The sequence below is a fragment of the Sinocyclocheilus grahami genome, unplaced genomic scaffold (assembly GCF_001515645.1).
Source record: "Sinocyclocheilus grahami isolate Dianchi unplaced genomic scaffold, SAMN03320097.WGS_v1.1 scaffold408.1, whole genome shotgun sequence".
NCBI lineage: Eukaryota > Metazoa > Chordata > Actinopteri > Cypriniformes > Cyprinidae > Sinocyclocheilus > Sinocyclocheilus grahami.
In genome coordinates this window covers 267,070-279,163 of record NW_015505587.1, presented here as the reverse complement: position 1 = coordinate 279,163, position 12,094 = coordinate 267,070, and the positions used below count along the sequence as shown (strand labels likewise).

Sequence of the window (12,094 nt, the reverse complement as noted above, 5' to 3'; positions counted from 1 at the left end):
TGTGTGTGTGTGTGTGTGTGTGAGAGAGAGAGAGAGAGAGAGAGACAGGGTCACATCGCAGTGGAGTCAGCTGTCTTAACCGTGGCTTGTGTACTGCAAACACATACTAGCTTCATCACTGTGTCTGTCACGTGACTCTGTACCCCTTTCGGGCTCTGTCTTTACATTTATTTTGAAAGATGAAGCTCGCGATTATGGTAAGGGTCGTTACATTACCGACGAGTGCTTGCGGTGTTCGGCCAATCACAATGCACTGGGTCAGCTGGCCAATCAGAGCAGACTGCGCTTGTCGGAAGGAGGGACTTTGTAGAAAACGAAGCGTTTGAGAGAGGCGGGGCATAGAGGACCTACAATAATGTACAGTATTTGAAAAATAATGTGTTTTTTGAACATTAAAGCATGTCAACTTATTCTGTTACACCAAATACACAAAATAATGATCTTTAAAAAAGCATCATATGACCCCTTTAAAAAATGATGGAGAAAGTTGAGGCTGAGGCTCCCTTGTTGAGGCTGCTATCGGATTAGTCCCTATTTCTTAATTCCCACCCACACCTAAACATACTGGGGCCTGAGGGAGGTAATAAACAATAAAAGTAAGGTTCGGAATTTGGCACAATGGCGGATCCTTCTTGATTTTCTCAGCTTTTTACACACCTTGTCTTCTGATTGCTGTTGCAAAGTACACCTGTACCAGCACTTGTCCTCTGAATATCGTGCACCATAGACCTACATAGAAAATGGAAAAGAGTCAGATCTATTCTTTTTGACCTTTCCTATTTGACCACATATTACTTGCCTTGTGTGAACTCGGTCTTCCCATCAGTATAGGGGCGCTGGGGCATTTTTCTATCAGCATAACATTTATCTTCTCATTTATTTTGTCTGTCACATTCTGGTGAAACAAAAACAAACCAATTGAAAAACACACTACATTTTAAATAACTACCATTAAAACAAAAAACAGAAACTCTAAAATAAATGTTGAAGTAATTTAGACTCGATAAACTAACAATAGCAGGCAGCTAAATCAATGTAATCAGACATCACAGAGATGTCATTGTCATGTCAAATTGACTTGGTAAACGTTAGCCTAAATATTTAGCTTACCTGAGCCCAAAACGTGATGGCATCAACAACATGAGTGACAACCACCAGCTCCACTGCATTAATAAAAACAATAAGCAAAGTTCATTGATCAAACATTAGCTCGTAGGTAACGTACGACTCGGAAAACCACGAAAAAAGCGGCAACTTACTTTTTTCAGGCTGAATCACGGACTGATCCATGAGATTTGCCTAAAGTCAACAACATGGAAGCCGGTCGTTTTAGCTTTCCGCGGGGTTCTAATGATAGTAATGTTAGTTTTATTTTGAATATGGTGTCGTCTTACCAATATTTAGCAACCTGCTACTGAAAATTCCCTTGCTAGTCCACAGACCGCTCAAAATCGCAGCCGGTGTGTTCTTTAAAAGGCTTGCGTATAGCGAGAAATACAATGCAAACTGTTCAGTTTTAAGAATGAGTAAAGCCACCAAAGTGTATTCAGTTGCCTATCTCGGTTAATGTTGTCGTAGCTTCAGTGTTTTGTCTCTCTAAGTAAATAAAGTACACAGGCTATTTTAATGCTGATATTGCCACTGGGTGATATTTTAATTTGAACTACAACTGAACAGCATTTGAGCTAAATGTAAGCCAATAATTCAGACCCTTGATAAAAATGAAATAAAATAAAATCTCATCTTTGTATTAGTGACGTCCGATAGCCAACCGTTGCCGACTCGATTTTATAACTGGGATCTTTTCAACGAATCACTTGAATCGATCTGAACGAATCATTGACGAATCATTTCCGAGCAAGTGCACAAATCAACAACTGAGAGCTAGGGGTGTAACGATTCACTCGTTTTCTCGATGCATCGTTTGCCTGACGATGCATATACAGGTGCATCTCAATAAATTAGAATGTCGTGGAAAAGTTCATTTATTTCAGTAATTCAACTCAAATTGTGAAACTAGTGTATTAAATAAATTCTATGCACACAGACTGAAGTAGTTTAAGTCTTTGGTTCTTTTAATTGGGATGATTTTGGCTCACATTTAACAAAAACCCACCAATTCACTATCTCAACAAATTAGAATACGTCATAAGACCAATAAAAAAAACATTTTTAGTGAATTGTTGGCCTTCTGGAAAGTATGTTCATTTACTGTACATGTACTCAATACTTGGTTGGGCCTCCTTTTGCATGAATTACTGCATCAGTGCGGCGTGGCATGGAGACAATCAGCCTGTGGCACTGCTCAGGTGTAATGGAAGCCCAGGTTGCTTTGATAGCGGCCTTCAGGTCATCTGCATTGTTGTGTCTGGTGTCTTTCATCTTCCTCTTGACAATACCGCATAGATTCTCTTTGGGAGTTCAGGTCAGGTGAGTTTGCAGGCCAATCAAGCACAGTAACACTATGGTCATTGAACTTTTTTTTTATTGGTCTTATGAAGAATTCAAATTTGTTGAGATAGTGAATTGGTGGGTTTTTGTTAAATGTGAGCCAACATCATCACGATTAAAAGAACCAAAGACTAAAACTACTTCAGTCTGTGTGCATTGAATTTATTTAATACACGAGTTTCACAATTTGAGTTGAATTACTGAAAGAAATGAACTTTTCCACGACATTCTAATTTATTGAGATGCACCTGTATGCATCGATCTTGAAACATGGATTTTTGAATCGTGAATCGTCGATTTCGGACAGTAATCGATTTAAAACGCTAAGAATCGAATGAATCGCGATTTCTATAGCGATTCAATACTTTCAAAATATATACACATTAAATTACTACAAGCACGAATTATTAATGGAGACCTTGAACAGTGTTCGTGCCCGGTAGAGGCAGGTGAAATGCCTTTGAGCCTATAAAGACGAAAGCAGCTGCTTGTAAATTACTGGATTAGTTTGAAGGGACAGATAGATAGTCACCCAACCAAAAGAGTGTTACAAGACAATTAGGGAAAGGGGAAAATATTCAGTTTTGCTTGGACAGGAGATGATGCCGCACGTGACCTGGGAGTATATGGAAAGGAGTTTTGTAAAACTGTGGCATGGCCCAGTATCCCTATGTGGAAGTCTGACACTCCAATAGTGGATTTGGAGGTATTACAGACCAAAATAGCAAACAATCAAGTTGATTTGGTGAGTGGATTTTATAGACATGTGAACCAGAAATACATTAATTTTAAGCAAATTTTTACAGATGGATCAAAAGACCCAATAACAGGAGTTACAGGTCCTGCAACTGTAGTTCCCAGCCAGAAGAGTGAAATGAGCAGGAGAACTTCAGATCACTTAAGTGTATATGCTGTTGAGCTGTTTGCCATTTTGATGGCATTAGAATGGATTGATTATTCTAAGTTAAACAGAACTTTAATTTGCAGCGACTCTGTCTCTGTACTGCAGAGTCTCAAGACCGGCATAGTTAAGAATCATCAGGAGCTTTTTTATGACGTTATGTCTATCTATTCAAGAATAAAGGTGATGAGGTTATATTTATGTGGGTCCCAGCACATATGGGCATTATAGGAAACGAAAAGGTAGACAAAATAGCTAAGAAAGCACTGCAAAAAGAGAGCATAGAAGCAGTCATCAGCCTTTCAAGATCAGAAGGAAAGAGTGTGGGGAAAAATTATTAAAGGATGGACATTTATACTTGATTAAAAAAAATAGTTGGCACTGTGGAAAATAAGGGAGGAAACAGGAGAGAAGAGACTATTATGACCGGAGTAAGAATAGGGCATAATAAATTAAATAGCACTCTTCATATTATGGGAAAACATCCAACTGGGTTTTGTGACCAGTGCCAAATACCTGAGACTGTAGAACATGTGTTTATTAATTGTTCAAAATATGAATTACAGAGGATGGATATGATAAATGACATGGAAAAAAATAGGACTAACAGGACATGGAGTAAAGAATATAATGGACTGCAGTAGGAGCGAACAAGGAATGAAATATTTGATTTGCTTTCTTACTAAAACGGGACTCATGACAAGAATATGATGACTAAAGTATATGGGAATAACTAGAACCAGAAGACGGCAACGTTAAGGATGCAAGCTGCCGTTAAAACCCAAAGAAGAAGAAGAAGTGTTCGTGCTCCAACAGTAGTTCTGCCAACTATACCTCCTTGGTTTTTACCACAGCCAGAGATAGATTTTAGCCTCCTTGAACTGATGAGAGATGAATATGGGGGAAATTATAAGATCTTTAATTCATACATCAGAGGATGTAGGTGTACAGTACAGCTCAGTACCCTAGGTGGCGCCAGTGTTCCTAAAAAGTTGGTCACCACTGAAGAAGAAGAAGAACATTCTTCGCGCCAATGTTGTTTCGCGTCTCGTTATGGCTGAATTCAGTACTTTGATATGCGAAGAAAATCAACATGAGAACGTGCCTGTTTATGAGTTTATGGATGTAAACTCTAAGGAGTTTCATATTGGCGCATTTAGAGATTTGTGGCTGGATGTGTTGAATCCGGAGGTGTATTCATACAGTGACACAGCTCCAGAGATAGAGGACGTGGAGTTCATTGAAGAGATGGGCATTGAGTCAAAGACACTGGAGGAACTCAAAAGCATCTGCAGGTATAACAGAGAGAATCGTTTTTTATTTCTGTATTACTTATTTTATGACATACTGTCTTTTCAGTGTTGATTCTCTGAGAAGTGGACATGAAGGCACAGACAATGTACCATCAGATCTTCATTTATCCACTCTAAAGTAGGTTAAAGCCTCTCCTCCCAGCACTGAATCCGATTTTATTTGTGATGTAGAAATATCTAATGGCATATGTACAAATATGATGCTTTTTCAGATTACGCAAGAGAAGACAAGATTATAAAGAAACTCTCACCAGATACGCTGTTGACAGACATGAAGTCTATGCCAATGAAATGGTATGTTCACTGAGAGTAATCCACACACATAATCTAAATATGAAATGTACACTCACAATCCCTTTTTATGCAGGAGATGACATCTGTGGGTAAGAAGCCTGATGACCTCAGAGACCTGATTCCTGAGGGAGAAATCATACTGACCTTTAATATTATGTATCCCATTCTGTTTCGGCGGGTATGTCCTGCACTTAATTTCATATAGCAGTAGTCTCTGTAAGTTTCTCCATTGACTGAATGTTTATTTTAATTGTGCCAGTTTAAGTTTGTGAGGGCATATCAGACTCTGCATGTGCTGGGCTCTCAAAAGCTGAGTGATCTTAGAGATGCCATCTGCTGCGTCAGTGACCTGCAGGTGTTTGGAGAGTTCAGCAACACTCCGGATATGGTACCACAGTTCATCAGCAAGGTTAGAAACAAACACACACACAGGATGGCATAAAAACACTCCATATAAATTGCATTGGAGCAGGGCTAAACTGACATTGGCAAAGATATCAAACACACAGCTGAAAAGTGTATTTTTATTTTTCTTAGGATCATTACAAGTCTGCTTTCTTTTTCTTCAATGGAACGTTCTTCAATGACACGCGGTTCCCGGAATGTCAAGACATCAGCATGTAAGACCTAATATGTAGTTTAATACTAAATTAAATACTAATGTTTAAAGGGGACATCGGATGCCTATTTTCCACAAGTTGGAATGATTCTTTAGGGTCTTCATGAAATGTCTGCAACATACTTCGGTTAAAATTCCTCAGTGGTCGTGTAAAACAACACCCTTTTTACCTTGTCAAAAACAGCTCTGTTCACAGCGACCCGTTTCGGTGCATGTCTCTTTAAATGCTTAATGAGCTCTGCTCACCCCACCCCTCTGTTCTGTGGAAGAGGCGATTTTCAAGTAATCATAAGAAATCTAAAGTGTGGGATTAACTTCTTCTGGAGGTGCAGCTGGATCATGTACAATGGGTACTGATCCATCCTTGAGTTCTAACTTTTTAGCAAAACCTGCCTTGAATTGTCCCTTGTTCAGAAAGCAGTCTGGAGTAAAATGATTCGCGCAGACATAAATGTATTTAGGTAGATCGAGGGGGGCGCATTCCCTTCAAAAACCTTCAAGTAATCCACTGCGTTACTTGAAGTATAAATCAGCCTTTAGTTCTGTACCATGTTGATACCAAAAATATAATGCAATATGGCACCTTTCAGAAATGTTTGTTATTGCAAGGCTTGCAAACCAAGTTACAAAAGACGGCAGATGAAAACTGCAGATATGAAAGACAAATCTTGATCAATACAGAAACTCATCAGAAGCATTTGAAAGCTGATTTGAACATGACTTATTCTGAATCTGTCACATTGTACTCCAAACCAAATATCACAGGACTTGTCCTTTTTCATAGCATCACATTTGTACACTCACTACAATCAAAACAATTACATTACAATTATCACTTGAATGGTCAATAACTCACCCAAATATTTGATTAGATTTTGTCATTATTATTCACTTTTATGTTCTTAAAAACCCTTATGGGAATTTACAAGGAGAAATGTTGAAAAATGTACAGGACACTTTTCGAAAGTCTAAAAGTATCAGACTCTTTTTCCTTCCACTTTTTGTTTTGTTGGAGCCTTATGCTTGATTTTTTTCCACATTAATCTACACTCTATCACTTCCATCAGTACAGTGATAAAAACAAAAACAGATTTGTTAAAACGAAAAAAAAACTAAAATATCGCATGATGTGCATATCCAGAACCTTTGCTATGACACTTAACTAGGGATGCACCGATATGAAAATTTTGGCTGATACCGATAACCGATTATTCTTTATTTTTGAAAGCCGATAACCGATATGTTGGCCGATAAATCTATATCCAAATTGTTATATACTTTTTGAGAGCCTGATTACAAAAAAGGTCTCATCATTAAAAGCCACATCCCAAACACTTCAACATAAGCAGCCTAGTTTGAACGGTGTACGTTTAAAAAATATTTTTACTCTCCCATTACCAAATTTAGTCATAAAAAAGTCTTACAAATAAATAAAATAATGCAGAAATAATGCAAACAAGTCACTGGACATCATTACACATGTAAAGAATCAAAATGAATGCGCCATAGATCAATAAAACGGAATAGCCTCTGCACGGACAATAATTAAATGATTTTAATTACTAAACCATATTGTTGATGAAAATAATAAGAGAACAATACAAGTGGTTGTTGTTATTAATAATGTATCAATGATTTTGAAAAAGTAACAAATTAATACCACTGTTTTAAATAGCAGCCGTTGAGCTGCGCGTGCTGAAGCTGAAGAGCTGAATGAACATGGTAAACTGAAGCGTTTTGCTGGCAGCTTATTTAACTCAAGGAAATGCATCCTGAGATTAATATTAATACAACATAAACATAATATTACAACTTATATATGTACAAAATGATGCAGTTATTGCGTGCTATAGTCAGAATGTGTGATCCTGTTGTGGATGCGCTCTTCCCATATCAACGCGCTGAAACACGGCAACTAAACCCAAAGAATTCCCAACGTTTTATTATAATAATGTTCTCATTAGAATTTTATATACACGACATTCCCAATCATAGTTATTAATGTTGTGCACTGCTGTTTGAGCTGCGTGTGCTGAGCTAAAGATGATCACCGGTAAACTGAAGCGCTCTTTTAACTTAACCAAACGCATTCTATATGAGATAAATCAGATATACATCAAATAAACACAATATTACAATGTACAATTGCACAAAAGGCTGCAAACGAACAGCGCGCATCTGAAGTGTCTCTGAAGGAAATAATGCATTATTTATCGGCTTTAAGATATCGGCCAAATTTTCTTATCAGGCCGATACCGATAACAGAAAAAATGAGCATTTATCGGCCGATACCGATATGGTGGCCGATATATCGTGCATCCCTACACTTAACTTGGTTGCATCCCATTACTCAGGATCACCTTTGAAAATGTTTTTACACTTTGAAGTCCACCTGTGATAAATGAAATCGTCTTGACATGTCTATATATGGTCTAACAGCTAAAGATGCATATCAGAGCGAAAACCAAGCCACAAGGTCAGAGGAACTGCCTGCCGATTTCAGAGACAGAATTGTGTTAAGGCACAGATTTGAGGAAGTATTCAAAAAATCTGATGCATTCAGGGATTCCAAGTCAGATTGCTTGTCACATCATACCCAAAAAGACTTTTAAGGCAATATAACCTGCCATAGATTTTAGGTTCTTCAACTATGTACTGAATTAAACGTCTAAATACTTATGCCAATGCAATGTTTCAGCTTTCTGTTTTTAATGTTATTAATCAAATCTTTTTTTTTTTTTTTTTTTTGCTTTGTCATTATAAGGTTTGAAGTTTAGATTGATTTGACATTTTTTTAAACTAATTTTTCATTTTAAAATTTGGTCTATTCATCACAAGGCGATTGTATGGCTTTAGAATACTTGGGGGTGTTATTGCCCAGTAAACAGTTGTTTTCGCTATCTCTTTGACAATAATTTAAATGGAGAAAAAAAAACAGTTAGTTGTGGATTTACAGACTTTGTGTATTTGCTAATTTATCTAATTTTTGTATTTGCTGAAGGACAACACGGGAGTGGACCAGAACCAGAGACTTCTCAGAATTCAAGACTGCTAAGATGGAGGACACATCTTTCTATGACCTGAAGATGAAAGTCGGGTTTCCATATCTATACACTCACCAGGGTGATTGTGAGCATGTTGTTATCCTCACTGATGTCAGGTCAGCCCTTCCTCATTTCATGCTCATTTTTCCAGAACTTCATACACATTTCTTTTTAAAGCTTCTAAAAATGTTTCTAGAATTCTACTTACAAAAAATTAGAGGTTGGTGTTACACAGTAACATATATATATATATATATATATATTAAAAAAAAAGTCATAGTCATGATGTTTGATTTGTTTCTGTCTTATATGGTGTTAGATTTGTCCATCAGGATGACTGTTTGGACATAAAGCTCTACCCACTCATCACTCATAAGCATAGAGTCGTGACTCGGAAGTGTTCTGTGTGTCATCTCTATATCAGCAGGTAAACAGTAAGCTTATAGAGCTGTTCAGCAGTAATGTCGATTTATAGGTTATCCAAAATGCTAAATTACTGTTTCCTTTTGAAATATCTCTTTGGGTTTTTACAACAGCAGTTTTCAATTTATTACTAATATTCTGTGGTTAACATTGTTTGAAGAGACTCATGTTCAAATGTCTGTTATTTTAACAACACACAGTTGTACCTCAAATGGGAATTTCTAAACTTTTTTTTGTGTTTTTAAATAGTTTCTAGAAACAAGATGGTCCTCACTGCAGAACACAAGATCCAGGGGGCGTGGTTGGATCCAGATCCAACTCCTCCCACCTCACATATTCTTAACCTACCTGTCTCCAACCCCTGCTACCTAAACCCACCCATCTCCACCCCTAAACCTACCAATCTCCACCCCCTAAATATGGATCCAACCATGCCCCCTGGATCTTTTGTTCTGCAGTGAGGGGCTACTGGGAAATTGGACAACTACCAAAAGAATGTGCGTTTGTGTGCTTGACAAATCTGTTGTTGTTTTTTTAAAGCGCCCAAGTGTTTCAGAATTTACATTTTGACAAGTCTCATCAAGATTCGTTATCAATATCAGACCTTATTTTACTCTCTAACATCAAAAACTGCTATTATAAAAACCCATTAGAAAGTTAGGAATTATTTTCTGGATTTAAATTTATAAAAAACTAAACCGTTCAATAATTTAGTACTATTAAAGTAATATTTTGTATATTGAAAATAATTTTTGTCTTTGCATGGCAGATGGATAACAACCAGTGATGCTCTTGCCCCTACGGACCCCTGCCTGTTTTGTGACCAGTGCTTTCGAATGTTTCATTATGATGATAAAGGAAACAAACTAGGAGATTTCCTGGCCTATGCCTATGTTGATCCAGGCACATTTAATTGATCTTAAGCTTAAAGTATACTACTATTATTTTGTTTCTAAATGTATATATATATAAAAAAAATGTTTGTTCGTGCTTAAGACTTGAGTGTCAACAATTATGATATTAAAAGCTATGTACTCAGGAATTAAATTATGAATTGGATGCTTAACTAAATTCTCATCACTAAAGTGAGTAAGATGTGTTCAGTTTAATTTCGCAGTAGCTACGTTATTACTTAAGGGTCAATGAATGTACTTTATTAGGGCACAGGGCTCTATTGTTTTTCTAAGGATTATTGGGGTCCAAGCCACTAGGCTTTTTTTCAAGGTTTGGGGGGCTTTCAGGGCCCTTAACATGCTCAAAAGCTCTTGAAACTTTGCACACAGGTTGGAATCTGCAGCCATCAGGGCTGGGTAGGGATTCACATGGGGGGGGGGCAAGGGGGTCTGTTCGTTGCACAGTTTTAATAGAGCCATTTTTAAAGGGCTCTGTAGCACACAGTCACCAAGATCACCTACAGTCACCAAGATTCATACACATATAGATCTCCACCGTGAACAACTTTCGTGTTGACAGTCAGTGCTTTGCCCCAACAGGAAGTTGGCTATTCAGGGTTTAGTGAAAAGTGCATGCTGTGGAATTTAAGATACTCCTCCTAGGGTTTTCATCTGATCACCACAAACTCGGTCAACATACTCTCAAGACATTGGGGTTGCAAAATTGTGAAGGGATTTTTGATGTCTCAATAGGTTTGGCTGTGGTGAGGTGATAAATGAAGAACAGGACGAGAAACGGGAAGTGTCTAATAACGTTTGCATACATTTTCTGTTTTTGATCAAACTTCAGCAGTTTGTTCATTGTAGGAGGCCAAACACATAGATTTGACTATTTGGAGTAGGACACAAGGAAAGGACACATCTTCACATGCATTCACACAAAATGGACACAATTTATTAAAGGGGTCATATAATGCTGCTAAAAAGAACATTATTTTGTGTATTTGGTGTAAAGCAATGTGTTTATGTGGTTTAAGGTTCAAAAATAATTATTTTCCACATACTATACATTATTGTTTCTCCTCTATGCCCCGCCTTTCTGAAATACGTCGATTTTTACAAAGCTCATCAGTCTGAAAAGCGAGGTGTGCTGTGATTGGCCAGCTATCTAGTGTGTTGTGATTGGCCGAATACGCAAGTGTGTGACAGAAATGTTACGCCCCAAAGATGAGTAGTGGTGATATTTATTTTGTACAACATTTGCAACTGCTTTTTATCACTTAATTAGAAGCACCACAAATTAAAATTGTCATGTTATAGAAACTATTGAACAGAAATTTAGAAGTTGATTTTAAAATGCAAAGTATTTAAAATTAAAATAAAGCTATGTAAACACTTGCATTTTTACAACACTACAAGTGTGTCCCATCAGGTAATGAAAAGTTCGACACACACTTGTGGTCTTCATCTTCTTTATGCACCAAGAGCTTGTAACACTCCACAGAGAAAGGAAAAATTGAAATCGCATCATATGACCCCTTTAAACCTTTTTCAAATCCATTTATAGAACTGTATATACTTAAATAGTGCTGTGTGTGATACAACAATGTTTGCAACCTTACCTATTAAAGGGGTCATATGATGCGATTTAAATATTTCCTTTCTCTTTGGAGTGTTACAAGCTCTTGGTGCATAAAGAAGATCTGTAAAGTTGCAAAGACTAAAGTCTCAAATCCAAAGAGATATTCTTTATAAAAGTTAAGAGTCAACCACGCCTACCTAAAACGGCTAACACGCCCCCACATACCTACGTCACTATGTGGGAAGATTTGCATAACACCGCCCAAATGCGCGCAAAGAAAGAAGGCGTAACTTATTCTCGCTGTAGTATTGTTGTTGCCGCTGCCATGTCGTGAAGGCGCTGTGTGATTCGTTGTGAAAGTGAAACTACTTTGGCCTTCCAAAAGAGGACGATATCGCTTCGTCATGCCTAGAGCTGATCCGTGCTGGTCGCTGAGGAAATACATAAACTTTGCGCTGTCGATCGCCGGATCGGCTTTCACCGTGGACGAAGCGGAGTCCAGCCCGGGGTCGTCACATGTGGTTGCCGCAGGTAATAATGGTTATTAGGTTATTTTTTGCAACCATAAAATAAC

General features: G+C 37.6%; 2 protein-coding genes across 4 annotated transcripts in view; one reads left to right on the top strand and one right to left on the bottom strand.

The window, feature by feature from the left end:
* Window positions 1-1,822, bottom strand: part of stk31 (serine/threonine kinase 31) — an 18,274-nt gene extending 16,452 nt beyond the window's left edge. For all 3 annotated transcript variants that reach the window (XM_016232204.1, XM_016232205.1, XM_016232207.1), the window contains exons 1-5: window positions 1,395-1,822; window positions 1,260-1,299; window positions 1,111-1,163; window positions 800-895; window positions 658-729 (exon numbers count right to left, since the gene is read on the bottom strand). In XM_016232204.1, the coding sequence (XP_016087690.1) occupies window positions 658-729; window positions 800-895; window positions 1,111-1,163; window positions 1,260-1,290 (252 nt within the window). In that variant the 5' untranslated portion in view covers window positions 1,291-1,299; window positions 1,395-1,822. The remainder of the gene's footprint in view (window positions 1-657; window positions 730-799; window positions 896-1,110; window positions 1,164-1,259; window positions 1,300-1,394) is intronic.
* Window positions 1,823-4,328: 2,506 nt separating this feature from the next.
* Window positions 4,329-10,109, top strand: snapc3 (small nuclear RNA activating complex, polypeptide 3). The gene is made up of 9 exons (XM_016232186.1): window positions 4,329-4,647; window positions 4,712-4,783; window positions 4,878-4,959; window positions 5,033-5,137; window positions 5,219-5,368; window positions 5,497-5,579; window positions 8,580-8,738; window positions 8,942-9,049; window positions 9,815-10,109. Exons 1-9 carry the CDS (start codon window positions 4,406-4,408, stop codon window positions 9,960-9,962), a joined length of 1,149 nt encoding a protein of 382 aa, XP_016087672.1. The 5' UTR covers window positions 4,329-4,405; the 3' UTR covers window positions 9,963-10,109.
* The last annotated feature ends 1,985 nt before the right edge of the window (window positions 10,110-12,094 follow it).